General features: G+C 46.1%; 2 protein-coding genes across 4 annotated transcripts in view; one reads left to right on the top strand and one right to left on the bottom strand.

Annotated features, from left to right (window-relative positions):
• Positions 1–16,665, bottom strand: part of LYSMD1 (LysM domain containing 1) — a 146,687-nt gene that overhangs the window by 108,468 nt on the left and 21,554 nt on the right. For all 3 annotated transcript variants that reach the window (XM_083166495.1, XM_083166493.1, XM_083166494.1), the window contains exon 2: positions 11,483–11,554. The gene's annotated coding sequence lies outside the window, so the exon portion shown is untranslated. The remainder of the gene's footprint in view (positions 1–11,482; positions 11,555–16,665) is intronic.
• On the top strand, positions 5,886–16,098 carry LOC146049843 (uncharacterized). Its single transcript, XM_083166488.1, has 9 exons — positions 5,886–5,980; positions 9,993–10,163; positions 10,317–10,418; positions 10,659–10,739; positions 10,957–11,277; positions 11,498–11,605; positions 12,515–12,607; positions 13,459–13,539; positions 14,189–16,098. The coding sequence occupies exons 2-9, from the start codon at positions 9,993–9,995 to the stop codon at positions 15,392–15,394; spliced, it is 2,163 nt and encodes a 720-aa protein (XP_083022614.1). The 5' UTR covers positions 5,886–5,980; the 3' UTR covers positions 15,395–16,098.

Genomic DNA, 16,665 nt, shown 5'->3' with positions numbered 1-16,665 from the left:
CCCCCACAACCCCCCCTCCCGCAATTCACTGACCCCCACAACCCCCCTCCCGCAATTTGCGGACCCCCCCTTCCCGCAATTCAAGCCCCCCCCCGCGCCCCCTCCCGTGATTTGCGCTCCCCCGCCCCTCCCGCAATTTGCAGACCCCCTCCTGGCAATTCCGCCTCTCCCCCCCGCGCGGACCCCCGCGACCCTCGGTCCCGCATTTCACATACCCCCGTGAGAATGGGGGATCCTGTACCGCCACAAGCAGGTGCCGCCCCTAGGTGGGAAATCCGGCCCTAGCTGCCGCGCTGCAGGTTCCCCCACTGCCAGAAGTGTCCCCACGGTCCTCTGCACCAGCGCCACAACTTTTAGCAATGTCTTGCCCACATACAGTACCATTATTATACAGCCTCCTGCTCTCATGCACCCTCACTCCCTCCCAGTGGGAGGAGACGCTCACCCACTGTCGGAAGCTGCATACTGTCCCCCACCCTCCTCCAGTTCTAGGGATGCCCATCGACCATCAATGATTTCAAATCATCGATGGTTTATGGCCGATGTTGAATACTTTTGCCATCCGCCCCCCAACACCCGGAAGTCCCGCCACCGAGTTCTGACTGACCCACGGCCTATTCAGTCAGATATAATGGATGACCATCGATAGCTACAACAATCGATGGTTATCCAAGTAATATCCTACTATCGATGGCAGGGTGCAAAATTGCCATCAATGCCAACCATCGATGGCGTCTGCACCAATGCCCATCCCTACTCTGCAACAGCCAAAAACCTTTACTACCCCTCATGACCACACACCTCTATCACTGCCATGCCTCCTGTTCTCCTGCCCTGTAACTTCCGCCAGTGGGGACCCGCTCACCCTGTGTTGCCCACATTCCCCTATCATGCTTTACCACCCAGCCTCCTGCTCTCATGCACCCTAACTCCCACCCAGTAGGAGGATACACTGACTCAGTAGCACAATATCAGTAGCAGAGCCCGGCATGTACATCCTACACGTGTATAAATATACAAGTGACAATATCAGTAGCAGAGCCCGGCATGTACATCATACACGTGTATAAATATACAAGTGACAATATCAGTAGCAGAGCCCGGCATGTACATCCTACACGTGTATAAATATACAAGTGACAATATCAGTAGCACAGCCTGGTATGTACATCATACATGTGTATAAATATACAAGTGACAATATCAGTAGCAGAGCCTGGCATGTACATCATACACGTGTATAAATATACAAGTGACAATATCAGTAGCAGAGCCCGGCATGTACATCATACACGTGTATAAATATACAAGTGACAATATCAGTAGCAGAGCCCGGCATGTACATCCTACACGTGTATAAATATACAAGTGACAATAACAGTAGCAGAGCCCGGCATGTACATCCTACACGTGTATAACTATACAAGTGACAATATCAGTAGCAGAGCCCGGCATGTACATCATACACGTGTATAAATATACAAGTGACAAGATCAGTAGCAGAGCCCGGCATGTACATCATACACGTGTATAAATATACAAGTGACAAGATCAGTAGCTGAGCCCGGCATGTACATCCTACACGTGTATAAATATACAAGTGACAATATCAGTAGCAGAGCCCGGCATGTACATCCTACACGTGTATAAATATACAAGTAACAATATCAGTAACAGAGCCCGGCATGTACATCCTACACGTGTATAAATATACAAGTGACAATATCAGTAGCACAGCCTGGTATGTACATCATACATGTGTATAAATATACAAGTGACAATATCAGTAGCAGAGCCTGGCATGTACATCATACACGTGTATAAATATACAAGTGACAATATCAGTAGCAGAGCCCGGCATGTACATCATACACGTGTATAAATATACAAGTGACAATATCAGTAGCAGAGCCCGGCATGTACATCCTACACGTGTATAAATATACAAGTGACAATAACAGTAGCAGAGCCCGGCATGTACATCCTACACGTGTATAACTATACAAGTGACAATATCAGTAGCAGAGCCCGGCATGTACATCATACACGTGTATAAATATACAAGTGACAAGATCAGTAGCAGAGCCCGGCATGTACATCATACACGTGTATAAATATACAAGTGACAAGATCAGTAGCTGAGCCCGGCATGTACATCCTACACGTGTATAAATATACAAGTGACAATATCAGTAGCAGAGCCCGGCATGTACATCCTACACGTGTATAAATATACAAGTAACAATATCAGTAACAGAGCCCGGCATGTACATCCTACACGTGTATAAATATACAAGTGACAATGAGCACTATTTTGTATAAAAAATATGAAGAAAAGAAAAGGTTAAAAGAAGAAAAAGGAAAAAGCATCCGAAAAATAAAAAGGTTAATGAATATTTACTTTCTTCTTGAGCTATGTGACTGTCCGTGGTCCTGTGCTTTCCCTACCTCTAACACAAGTTGCTGCCGGGGGAGCAGCTGTAGTGCGGCATAGAAGCAAAGCCGTGTGTCTCGAAAGCCGCCCGGTCTCGTTTAGATGATGAGTCCGGCGGCTGCGGCTTGGATGTCGGGTACGGGGGCAGGTACAGAGGAGGTCCACGGGCACAGCAGGATCTACGCGTTTCGTGCTATACAAGCACTTTCTTGAAAAAGTGACTCACACACACACCACAAGGAAAGCCTGTATTTGTCCCTCTGTACCTTGCTCTGTCGGAGACCTCACAGGCTCAGCACTGCCTCTGATTGAAAACCCTCCCATAATGAAGCTGCTGCTGCTGTCCTACTCGGGCCTGAAAAGCATGTGATGAGCTCCACCAATCAGAGTTCAGCACAAGCCTCTGACCTCTTGTGCAAGGCCTCATGCAACTCCCAGTAATGCACTGCACACTTGTGCACTCAATGAGCCTCAGCACCATTAATCATTGTCACATTGGCAGACAGGTTAAGCTGCAGCACTACCCCACTCCCATGCACAAAACCATTAGCTAAAAATGTAAGAAGTACTACAAAGAAGTATTACATACATGTCAGCAACAGGAAGGCCCAAGAGAACTGACCCCCCTGACCCCCCCCCCCCCCCCCCCCCACCTTATGGAAAGACAATACCCCTAATTACCCCCACAATCTTACCTACAAAGTGGATCATGAAAACTTGGGACAAAGAACCTAAACTAGTTCTGCCCATTGGGACTTGTAGTCCCACACCAGCAGGAACGCTACAGTTCGTGTACTTGTGCCCTATGCATTGTAACCTCCAGAAGTGTCTCACTTGGTGGTGTAGGGGTTAAAGGAGTGGCCGTCTCTGGGAAGTGAAAGAGAAAGTAAACTGGGGCTGGGTACAAAAGCCAACTTTGTTTTTGCATTTTATTTCTCCAAACGTTCCAGTAAGCGGTGAGCGAGAGGTAAGTACAGGGCAGCCTCAGCACTATATGTTATGGTAAGATTATAGCTGTCATACAGTACGTGTACCATGGGCTGTATAATAGTTATATAATGTATGCTGGTTACAGGGACAGCCTTCCTTCCCGTGCACTCAGTGACTAATCTGGTAGCAACGTATCCCTATAGAAACCTATGGGGGCTGCAGCAGCTGCTGTTGGGAGAGATCGGAGGGATCTGGGATACATACGGGTGAAGCTGAATATCTCAGGCAACGCCCAGAAAAATGATCTGTTCCAGTTACAAACTGCAAATACTGATGGTAAATGAGCCCCATAATATGTTACAGTCAGAGAGCAGCTGACAGCACAAGCAGCGGGGTCACTAGGCGGGTTCGTTCTGCACCAGTCACCCTCAGCGCGAGTGACACCAAAGTGTGTCAAACTTTTGACTATGTCAACTGACTTCCTGTTGACCAACAGCGGTCGACGTAATAAATGTTGATTTAGACCATGGGTCTTCAAACTGTGGCCCTCCAGATGTTGTGAAACTACAAATCCCAGCATGCCTTGCCGCAGTTTTAACACTCCCTTATAGTAAAACTGTGGAAAGGCATGCTGGGATTTGTAGTTTCACAACATCTGGAGGGCCACAGTTTGAAGACCCATGATTTAGACACTGTCATCCTAACGATCCACACCAGAGGAACCCCCCGGGCCCTGGGACCGGCTGTACTAAGGGGGTGATTCTGGTTGGGTCGCTAAGCTTAGCGAGCCTTCTAACGCCACCCGGTGGGCGTGTGAATGCCTGCCGCACTCCGAACATCCCCGGCACTTTGCAGATGGATGTTTTGCATAAACAGCCATTCGCAGGGTTGTGTACGGGGCCAAAATCATTCAATGGTCACTGACCAGCAAAATATCCCCCCCCCCCCCCTCACCGGCGACCATCCCCCGATGGTCCTATTCAATGCATACCCTCCAACATGACCCATCCCATTAGGTACAAAATGCTCTGTTCCTGGACTTCCCTGCCAGTGACAGTTACAGATGTGAGCCTACAGCACAGTCCAATATTCAAAGAGGGGGGGTCACATAAACTCTCAGTGATGTTTGGGATGGCAGCTGGTGTGGCTCCCCTCTTTGAATATTGGACTGTGCTGCAGGCTCACATCTGTAACTGCCACTGACAGGGAAGTCCAGGAACAGAGCATTTTGTACCTAATGGAATGGGTCATGTTGGAGGGTATGTCAATGCTGTCTTCCTCGACAGCATTGAGCAGGGTATCATGACAGCCATGACCCGGGCAGAGGGCATAAACATTGGTCCCCGGTGCGAACATGCCGAATGGATTGGAATCAGGCGGTAACTGCGCTTTCAGAGCGTCAGCCGGTGCTACAGACGCTTGTGTGGCTGCCACTCATCCCATAATGTCGGGGGGGAATTTACTACAGCTTTTAAAAATGAAAAGAGGTGACGTTGCCCATAGCAACCAATCAAATTCTTTCATTTCCTAGGATGCAGTAGAAAAATGACAGAATCTGATTAGTTGCTAAGGGCAACGCCACCTCTTTTCATTTTTAGAAGCTGTAGTAAATGTACCCCTGTGTGTGCAGAGCATTGCACCTGGTAGCGGAACCTACAGGTAATGACCAGATCAGCAGCCCTGTAATTACCTGTATACTAGAAGGATTGGGAAAGCATGTGGCAAAGCTAGTTCTGCCCACTGGGACGTGTAGTCCCACACCAGCAGGAACACTAGGGGCCGTGGCTTATGCGTTATCTCAAGGAATGCATTCAGTATCCCGGCGGATGGGATGACAGCAGCCAAAATACTGACGCGGGCATCCCAACTACTGCCAGGAGACCAGCACCGGAATGCTGACATCCATCAGGATGTGCTGGAATCCCAAATGTAAGTATGGGGGGCGCGATGGCGTTAGTCTGGGGGAGGGTTCCTATGAGGCTCTAGGGCAGCCATTCCCAACCACGGTCCTCAAGGCACACCAACAATGCAGCTTTTACTGATATCCAGGCTTCAGCACAGCTGGATTAATCACAATCACTCAGGTACTAATTAAGTCACCTGTGCTCAAGCCTGGATACCACTAAAACATAAACGCTTGGTGCGCCTTGAGGACCGTGGGTGGGAATGCCTGGTCTAGGGGGAGACTAAATGCCCCATATACTAGTCCGATTTAGAGCGACTTCACCCAATCCCAATGTATTGAGCAGAGAAATCGGACAAAATCGGATGTGTTTGACACCCCTCTCGGGCATACATCCATACTGTCCCGCTTTCCACTGTAATGCTCCACCATACATTGCTGCCATACATCACAGTGGTGTATGGCCACCTTAAAGGTTAGGCTGCGAGGGTGGGGTGATGCCAGAGTCGTTGTACTGACCACTGTGCCATTCCCACACGGGTCATCTGTATGTATCCCCTCCAGAAGTGTCTCACTTGGTGGTGTAGGGGTTAAAGGAGTGGCCGTCTCTGGGAAGTGAAAGAGAAAGTAAATTGGGGCTGGGTACAAAAGCCAACTTTGTTTTCTCTCTCATTTTCCTCTCTCCAAACTTTCCAGCAAGCTGTGAGCGAGAGGTAAGTACAGGGCAGCCTCAGCACTTATATATGTTATGTAAGCTTATAGCTGTCATACGTGTACCATGGGCTGTGTAGTGGTTATATATGTGCATGTATGCTGGTTACAGGGACAGCCGAAATCAGGGGGTTATTCAGACCTGATCTATGCTGGTCGACATCACAGAGCCCCGCAATCTTGTTTGTGAAAATCCTGCTGAGCGGCGACTGGCTGCTAATCCGTACGCAGCGCGCTCAGCATCGCATGATCGTCACAGTCTGTGCTTAACCCAGAACATACTCGGCCAGTGCGACCGCATCAGGCTGATTGAGGCTGACATCACACTTCCTGAACGGCCGGGTGACACCCACAAACGCCGGCTTCCTGTCAACCCACTTGCAAACGGGCGTGATTGGAAAAGACGCTGGATTTTATCGCTGTTTGGGTCGTTCCATAATCGGTCACTGCGCATATCTGCAGCCAGATCTGAATAACTCACTCAGTTACTATGATACTGGGAGCATGTACACGGTATACAGTACTATACTATGATACTGGGAGCATGTATACGGTATACAGTACTGTTACTATGATACTGGGAGCATGTATACGGTATAAGGTACAGTTACTATGATACTGGGAGCATGTACACGGTATACGGTACAGTTACTATGATACTGGGAGCTTGTACACGGTATACAGTACTGTTACTATGATACTGGGTGTATGCACACGGTATACAGTACAGTTACTATGATACTGGGAGCATGTATACGGTATACAGTACTGTTACTATGATACTGGGAGCATGCACACGGTATACGGTACAGTTACTATGATACTGGGAGCATGCACACGGTATACAGTACTGTTACTATGATACTGGGAGCATGTATACGGTATACAGTACTGTTACTATGATACTGGGAGCATGTATACGGTATAAGGTACAGTTACTATGATACTGGGAGCATGTACACGGTATACGGTACAGTTACTATGATACTGGGAGCATGGATACGGTATACGGTACAGTAACTATGATACTGGGAGCATGTACACGGTATACGGTACAGTAACTATGATACTGGGAGCATGTATACGGTACAGTCACTATGATACTGGGAGCATGTACACGGTATACGGTACAGTCACTATGATACTGGGAGCATGTACACGGTATACGGTACAGTAACTATGATACTGGGAGCATGTATACGGTACAGTCACTATGATACTGGGAGCATGTACACGGTATACGGTACAGTCACTATGATACTAGGAGCATGTACACGGTATACGGTACAGTAACTATGATACTGGGAGCATGTACACGGTATACGGTACAGTCACTATGATACTGGGAGCATGTACACGGTATACGGTACAGTCACTATGATACTGGGAGCATGTACACGGTATACGGTACAGTTACTATGATACTGGGAGCATGTACACGGTATACGGTACAGTTACTATGATACTGGGAGCATGGATACGGTATACGGTACAGTTACTATGATACTGGGAGCATGTACACGGTATACAGTACTGTTACTATGATACTGGGAGCATGTATACGGTATACAGTACTGTTACTATGATACTGGGAGCATGTATACGGTATAAGGTACAGTTACTATGATACTGGGAGCATGTACACGGTATACGGTACAGTTACTATGATACTGGGAGCATGTACACGGAATACGGTACAGTAACTATGATACTGGGAGCATGTACACGGTATACGGTACAGTAACTATGATACTGGGAGCATGTATACGGTACAGTCACTATGATACTGGGAGCATGTACACGGTATACGGTACAGTCACTATGATACTGGGAGCATGTACACGGTATAAGGTACAGTTACTATGATACTGGGAGCATGTACACGGTATACGGTACAGTTACTATGATACTGGGAGCATGTACAGTTACTATGATACAGTACAGTTACTATGATACTGGGAGCATGTACACGGTATACGGTACAGTTCCTATGATACTGGGAGCATGTACACGGAATACGGTACAGTAACTATGATACTGGGAGCATGTACACGGTATACGGTACAGTAACTATGATACTGGGAGCATGTATACGGTACAGTCACTATGATACTGGGAGCATGTACACGGTATACGGTACAGTCACTATGATACTAGGAGCATGTACACGGTATACGGTACAGTAACTATGATACTGGGAGCATGTACACGGTATACGGTACAGTCACTATGATACTGGGAGCATGTACACGGTATACGGTACAGTCACTATGATACTGGGAGCATGTACACGGTATACGGTACAGTTACTATGATACTGGGAGCATGTACACGGTATACGGTACAGTTACTATGATACTGGGAGCATGTACACAATATACAGTACAGTTACTATGATACTGGGAGCATGTACACAATATACAGTACAGTTACTATGATACTGGGAGCATGTACACAGTACAGTTACTATGATACTGGGAGTAAGTACACGATATACAGTACTGTTACTTTGATACTGGGAGCATGTACATGGTATACAGTACAGTTACTATGATACTGGGAGCATGTACACGGTATACAGTACAGTTACTATGATACTGGGAGCATGTACACAATATACAGTACAGTTACTATGATACTGTCAGCATGTACACGGTACAGTTACTAGATACTGGGAGCATGTACACAGTATACAGTACTGTTACTATGATACTGGGAGCATGTACACGGTATACAGTACAGTTACTATGATACTGGGAGCATGTATACGGTATACAGTACTGTTACTATGATACTGGCAGCATGTACACGGTATACAGTACAGTTACTATGATACTGGGAGCATGTATACGGTATACAGTACAGTTAATATGATACTGGGAGCATGTATACAGTATACAGTACTGTTACTATGATACTGGGAGCATGTATACGGTGTACAGTTACTATGATACTGGGAGCATGTATACAGTACTGTTACTATGATACTGGGAGCATGTATACGGTATACAGTACTGTTACTATGATACTGGGAGCATGTATACGGTATACAGTACAGTTACTATGATACTGGGAGCATGTATACGGTATACAGTACTGTTACTATGATACTGGGAGCATGTATACGGTATACAGTACTGTTACTATGATACTGGGAGCTTGTACACGGTATACAGTACAGTTACTATGATACTGGAGCATGTATACGGTACTGTTACTATGAAACTGGGTGCATGTGTACGGTATACAGTACAGTTACTGAAACGGACAGTAATGTACACGGCAGCCACAATGTTATCGGCAGAACCCTCCAAGGGTACACAATGCTTTTACCTCTGTAAACCTCACACCCAACTCAAGGCCTGATTCAGCCCATGTGCACTATGCTGCATGTAATCGCCAGCAAACAGGCAAACCCCACCCGGCTGAACGCTGGCCCCCCATTCGATGACTGCTCAACCTGATCCGACTGTTCATTTACACGCTGTCCTCCGATTTTGGGACAGAAGCTACTGTCATGTGATGTCAGCTGCCCGCCCCAAGCAGGCATTGCCAGGCCTGCATCTGCAAGGGAACACCCAGCATTTTTATGGGGATGCCCTGCTCCAGCCCCCCCCCCCCTCTACTCCACGAGCAAACCGGCCGGCAAGTGTGAAACTCACCAAAGCCATTTGTTCCCGGGTTACAGGAACAAGGCCGAATTTGTCCAATTAAGAACAGGTATGAAAACGGCACCTGAATTCCCATCTTATTCAACTAGAATCCCCCCACCTCCACCCCCTTACCCCCCATCTCTGTTTAGCTACTGCTGAAATTTAGAGGTAAATTGAAGATGGGATGTTGTCCATAGCAACCAATAATATTTTATTTAGCATCTTTTAGAAGATAATAGATAGAATCTGGTTGCTATGGACAACATTCCATTTTCAATAGAACTCCCATTGATGTACTCTATATATGATTGAATAGGCTTTGAGCTATGTCTAAGGTTTCCCCCTACTTCTGCCACTACAGATGGCTCCCGAAGTCATTGTCTACGAGTTACAGAGCGAGAACTCTGTGGAAAAACAGGAGGTGACGCCGACATTTCCCTGGAGCAATAAGGATCGCCTCTGTATCATCACCACTCAGGAAAGTAATGTACACCTTCGTCAGCATGGCGGAGACATCCCAACTACACAGAAGGTGAGAGGCCCACCTCAATTATCCCAAACCCCGACACCCCTCCACCCATTCCAGCCCTGCCACCACCGCCTACCTTCCACCCCCGTCATAGCTCTGTGCCTACACACACCCCTGCTCCCCATAATACATACAGTGCATGTGTTTTATTTGTAGAGTCTCGGTTCCAGGAAAGCTTCTGAAGAGAAGAGTTCTTTCCAGTACGGTGTTTCTACCAAGGTCTTTGCAGTAACTGATAAAACTGGGAATAAGTGGGAGGTGAGGATTGTACAATTAACTCTGATTTAGGAGATACCTCAAAAAAGTATCTCCACTGATTGGTGGTGGCGAGATAGTGGAGACATGTATCAAGACTTGGAGAGAGATCGGTTGCTTTGGGCAACCAATCAACTCCTGTTTCTTCATAGAATTTGGCCAAGAACTTGTCCAGTTTCTCTCTCTCCATGCCTTGATGCATCTCCCCCTACGTGTTGATCAGATCTCCTTTCTCTATCCCAGGTGCGTCTGCTGCTCAGCCCCCCCGAAATCGCCCGTCTCTCCTCATACTTTAATTTGACTGGCTTTGCTGATACCTGCTTGGTGAGTAGACTGGGACCAACATTGACGATAATGAGGTTATTTTACTGAATTTGTAGTAACTGGTGACATCACCATGATACTATTGTAAAGCGCAACGGAATCTGCTGCGCTATATAAGAACCTGTAAAAGAACCTGTAAATAAATGATACTTTAATGGGCACATAATGGTGGCAGCCATAATGGGTCTTAACATGTGTCAACTTCTTAAATCACCAGGCTTCCAAAAGGTATCGGGATGCCCTGGAATTACTTTGGGGCCCAAAACCAAAGCAAGAAGACGCTCTAAGAGAGATTTGCAGGGTGGCTTCTCTGTTCCTCTGCCTCCCCAAAGACCGCGTAATCAGCAGTGACTACACTAATAAGCTCTACAAGATCCTGAATGAACAGGTCACATTGTCCTGCATAGGTACCAATGAGACAGGCCTCGTGGTTGGCACCCTGGTAGCTTTGATGGCAGCTAAACTAGCAGCCTCTGTTGGAACTTTGGAGAACTTGCACTATGATGTAGAAGACAAGCAGGAGGATCAGAAAGAGCAGGTATGTGGCTTCAGACGTGGAGGTGTAAGGTCTTTTATCAATTTAATTTTGGAGTGTCATTTCAGGAAACAGACCTTTCAATGTGACTTCAGATTTGGCCTTTAAAAACTATTCACATAGAACATTTTCCCCTCAAGGAACAATTCATGGAAATATCATAGTAATTTTGACCATGAGTTGGAAATTGTAATGACATGAAACCCACCTTCTATGTCTCCAGGTGAAGCGGATAATCCAGGCGTTTGATGTGGCGGCTGAGCTGCTGACGGTGACACACCTGGGGAAGAGAGTGCAAGTGATATTTAGAAACCCCTGTCCGGATAACTGGGTAAGTAGTCTGGGGCAATAACTGAGTTTATTCTAAGGGTAGATCAGTGAGTCAGGAGAACATTCCACACAGAGGGCCTTATTCTAGTTCACTCTTAGAGGCAAATTCCTTTTTAGATGGAAAATACCATGTGCACTGCAGGGGGACAGATGTAACGGGTGCAGATAGAATTAGATTTGGGCGAGTTATTTTGTTTCTGTGCAGGGAAAATACTGGCTGCTTTATTTCTACACTGCAATATAGATCTCACTTTGAAGAAAAACCCCACCCAAATCTAACTCCCTCTGCACAAGTTACATCTACCCCACCTGCAGTACACATGGTTTTGAACATTTGAGAAGGAATTTGCCTCTAAGAGTGAACCAGAATAAGGCCCCGAGAGCCTGCAAAAGCTTACTGATAACATAACATATCTGCCGGCAAGTGTAAATTACAACCGGGGGAACAAATTTGGTTATTTGTCACTTGAACCACCCACCCAACAGCATGAAGGGGGGGGGGGGGGGTATACAGTACTGTAGCTTTGGACATGAACTTGATCTTGGGGGGGAAATGAGGCACTTCCAAAATTCTGCCATATCCTATTTATGCCCCCAACTGTTTTTTTTTTTATATTGTGTAAAACACGCTTAAATCAACCAATCAAATTCTGTCTTTGCTGATTTGGGATTTTAGGAAATAAAAACGAGCATCTGATTGGGTGCTGTGGGGTAGAGCTTAGTTATGCCAGTGGATTTATTGCAGTCAGTCTTCATTGTGCATCCGTTCTGAGGCCCAGCGGTGGAGAGACCTGGATTTTACATACTCTGGTCCCTAATAAATCTTCTTTAAAGCGGTGCTAAAACATAAGGAACTGAAAATAGAATGCGTCCGATGGTAACAATAATTAATTTCTATACAATCCAACAGGCATCTGGTGGCACAAAAGTTACAGAGCTCGGAGAGAACCTCATATTCGGAATGTGTCATAAAGTGTTGTCATTCTCTAACACGGACAGTGAGGTAAGACAATAGCGATAAGAACGTGTCACACCAACAATATCCATATGTGGAAGGGTCTGGTGGCACATAAGGGGCAGCTGGAGGGGGTCTGATGGCACATAAGGGGAACCTCCAGGGGTCTGGCGGCACATAAGGGCAGCTGAAAGGGTCTGGCAGCACATAAGGAGCAGCCGGAAGGAGTCTGAGGGCACATAAGGGGCAGCCGGAAGGAGTTTGAGGGCACATAAGGGGCAGCCGGAAGGAGTCTGAGGGCACATAAGGGGCAGCCGGAAGGAGTTTCAGGGCACATAAGGGGCAGCTGGAGGGGTCTGTGGCACATAAGGGGCAGCTGGAGGGGTCTGGCAGCACATAAGGGAGCACAAGGGGGGAATCTGGAGAAAATTAAGTGTAACGAAAAGAAGAAATAAAAAGTCACAGTAGTTGTGCAGCCCAAATCACAAAACTTAGGATGCCTATGAGGAGGACATCCTTGTTCTTAATGGAGGTGGCAGCTGAGGAACTCCTAAGACCACCTCCACATTTCGACTTGATGGGCTGGAAAGCGGGTGTTGGTGGCGCATTGTCAGTTCTAGTATAGTCCTGAGTCGCCAAGCACACCAGCAGCGATGAGTTTATCTCGATTTAATATGTAAGGTGCTGATAATGGCAGGGCGTGGAGAGGGGGGGTGACAACAAAGTCACCCCCCTGCCATATGTGGTTACCTAGCAACCCCTGCAAGTGAAAGTGAGTTTGCAGCAGCCAATGAAACAATACGGTGGAATATAAAATAGGAGTCTACCACCACGCTGTATATAGGTACTGTACTCGCACACTTCAATGTTTCACACAATTCATCATCTTTGTTTTACAGATACAGTTTCTGCAAAGCCTGCAGGAGTCACATGACATGGCCTCCGTGTTCCATCTTCCGGCTTTTGTGGAGCATTTGCTGGTAAATTTATACTACAAGTTTTTCATAGCTTCCCTCTGTAGGCCACACAGATGGGTCATCCATCAGGTAGCCAAGGCCGCCGTACCCACTGGGCCTGGATTACTATAACCTGCTTTATGTGTATGTTCTTCTGACAACACTTTGTCAGGCATGTCCAACGTTGGCCCTCCAGATGTTGTGAAACTACACATCCCAGCATGCTTTGCAATAGTTTTAGCATTCTCTATTAGCAAAACTGTGGCAAAGCATGCTGGGATGTGTAGTTTCACAACATCTGGAGGGCCAACGTTGGACATGCCTGCTTTAAGTCCAAAAGTATCTTGTACATGAGACATGTAGTTTTATTATAGACCCCATGGTGGCCGAGAGGGGTATGAAGCAGGTATGGATTACTCAGGTCTAGGTTTCTGTAGGATCCCAGAAGAACCATCTTAAGCATACTCCACCATTGGGATTATGAAGGCCTATCGGAGGTCATAATATAAGCAGTCAGCTTCACTCTTGTGTTCCTGATGTCGGTCTTCTGGGTCTCTGACATGGATGCCTTCCATATTTATTTACCTACAATAGAACAAATCTTAATACTGTATATAATATAACCTTGATACAGCTACGTGGTTTGACGTTACATCTTCTTTGTATATTACAGAAGGTCTCCGAGTATAGAGAGGACACACGACTTTTCCTGAAGGAAGAAAATCAGAAGAAGATGATAATAGACAAACTGTCTAACTTCGCCGTAAGATTTGTCTGCAGCGAGAAGTGCCAAGGGGAGATCTTCCGGAAGTGGTTTAAAAAAGAAATGTTGGAAAAGTGGTCCTCTGTAGAATCTCTTTCAGTTGGTGGAGAAGCGATATGCGCCTTTGCTATTTTAGTGGCTGTCTTGGCAGCTCTGACTGCAAAATCCGTTGCGGATGGATGCAAGAATACTATTACAGATGATGAAGATGAGAAGATAGAGGTCACCCAGGACAACTCCGTAGACACTGTCAATGTATCTGGTGTTTCTCTTAAGTCTTCAGATGGTAACACCGTCAGTTCATATAATAATAGGGATGCCCTCAACATTATTTGTGATGACCCTAAGTCTTCCACAGCTCCAGACGCTAGCAATGTCAGTTATCCAAGAGCTGAGGGAACAACAGAGGTCAGTAATACTGATTCTCAAGAAAATTCACTGACAGCTGTTGAAGGTGGTGGGTGGCCAACAGCCCATAGTCCTAGTTATACTTTTACTGCAGTGGGTATTCCTGTAACTGAATCAGATGCATCAGAAACTAAAACATCAACGAATGGCATTTTTAATTATTCAGAACGGGACTATAACGTTGATATACCAAAGACATCTGATATGAGGAACGCTGATTCAATGATAGAAAACATTACTGACTTGCAGACAGGAGTTTGTGGCAATAGGCGAACAGTACACAATATCCTCGATCGTAGTGAATTAGGAAGGGATGGATCTCCAGGTGACAACAAAAATTCTGCTGGGTTGGAGAACGATCTCAATTTTTCAAATGACCCAATGCCTGATGAGCTGACCTCGTCTCTTCCTGGGTCAGAAGTTAGCCGTGACAGTGGAGCGGGCGGAAGTGCAGATAACATACTTAGGGGACAGGAGTCTGTCGCAGAAACCTCCGATTCTCTCATGTGTCCACGGGAAGCAGAACACCCAACCAATGTTAAGTTGAGTAATGAAAGAAAAGGCCCATCTGGCGTGACTGCCAAGGCGTGGTGGTTTATAGGGATCATCCTGTTGATTATTTTGTGTATGGTCCTAAACATTTGTGACATATCTACTGCTGCCACCATTGTAGCAGTCATCATGGCCTTCATATTTTGGACAAGCTGAAAACCCTAATCCAACGTTTCCCAACCATGGTCCGCAAGGCATGTGAACGGTCCAGGCTGTAGTGATATCCATGCTTGTGCACAGATGTTAAATTAAACTAATTAACATATTAATTAGATCTGTGCACAAGTATGCATATCCTTTAAGCAAAGTTTGTTATGGCCCTTACACACCACTTGATGGTGAACACCCACTTGACAATGCTGGCAGGGGGAAGTGACGGCAGGGGTGAGGTGTGCCCACAGAAGGGCATATCTTTCATTGGGCATAGTGTACACACTGTGCAATATAATGAAGAACATTCATGAAGGGCCAAAATTAGCCATATCGTTAGTGTGCCTTGTGCACCATGGTTGGGAACCACTGCCCAAATTCATCTAAGTGACAGGCAATCCTTGCAATGGTCAGGACGTATTCCCTTCTGCACGGACCATTGCCCGTGCACATTACCCGATGTGTGTTACGTCTGACTATTTGTCATATACTGTATTGCTGTTTGTAGGGCTCATACCTCCGGTCTATGACCTGCTCTTGATAATTGCATGCTGTGGCCTTCAAAATAATTCAATAGATTAATTTAAAATAACGTATAAGAAGTTTTCCAAGCATCTATTTGCTGTGTTGTAGTTTTTCATTTTATTGACTATATTTTTGCTTAGAATGTATGATAATATACATTAATAATAAACTGATCCCAAAATTCAGCATGGATCTTTGATGTGAGAGATCGCAGTGGACTGCAAGGAGAAGATGTCTCTTGGTAAATTGTGAGAAAATGGCCAATGGATCACGGATCACTATCCACTCGCAGATCCACGTGTAATTCCCGACCCAGCCGTATTTGCCATAAGTACGTATGTGCGAGGCAGGGTGGGAGGGTTTAGTGCAGATGTCACAGACGCTCGTCAAAATGCCTGGACACACCCAGGAAAGGTCAGGTGGCCACCCCCCTATGCCGGCTTTTTGTCAGTCACATTGTGTTTACCATCCATATGGATTTTCTGGCGCTATTTCCCATCGCACATGTGCTATGTATAATGTACACATTCATTCAATTTGCACATTTTCTAATTAGCGGTCATGTCTGAATTAGGACCTTATTTACTTATGAAGGAACACAATCAGTGCACCTACTGTACAGGTATATGGAGCATTAACTCAAGGTCGACATGCACTGCATCCACTGAAGGTGGACATGGCTTAGGTCGACATCTGAAATAGGTTGACACAAGCATTAGGTCGACAATGGCTAGGTCGACAGTCAAAAGGTA

This window comes from Crinia signifera, chromosome 12 (genome assembly GCF_055691185.1).
Source record: "Crinia signifera chromosome 12, ASM5569118v1, whole genome shotgun sequence".
NCBI classification, from domain to species: domain Eukaryota; kingdom Metazoa; phylum Chordata; class Amphibia; order Anura; family Myobatrachidae; genus Crinia; species Crinia signifera.
Note: the sequence above shows the minus strand (reverse complement) of the source record. Positions and strands in the feature narration are given on the sequence as shown.

Coding starts and splice junctions, on each gene's coding strand:
- LOC146049843 (XM_083166488.1), top strand. CDS start 9,993: ATGGCTCCCGAAGTCATTGTCTACGAGTTACAGAGCGAGAACTCTGTG. Junction 10,740..10,956: donor GCTTTGCTGATACCTGCTTG/GTGAGTAGACTG, acceptor TTAAATCACCAG/GCTTCCAAAAGGTATCGGGA. Junction 11,278..11,497: donor AGGAGGATCAGAAAGAGCAG/GTATGTGGCTTC, acceptor CTATGTCTCCAG/GTGAAGCGGATAATCCAGGC.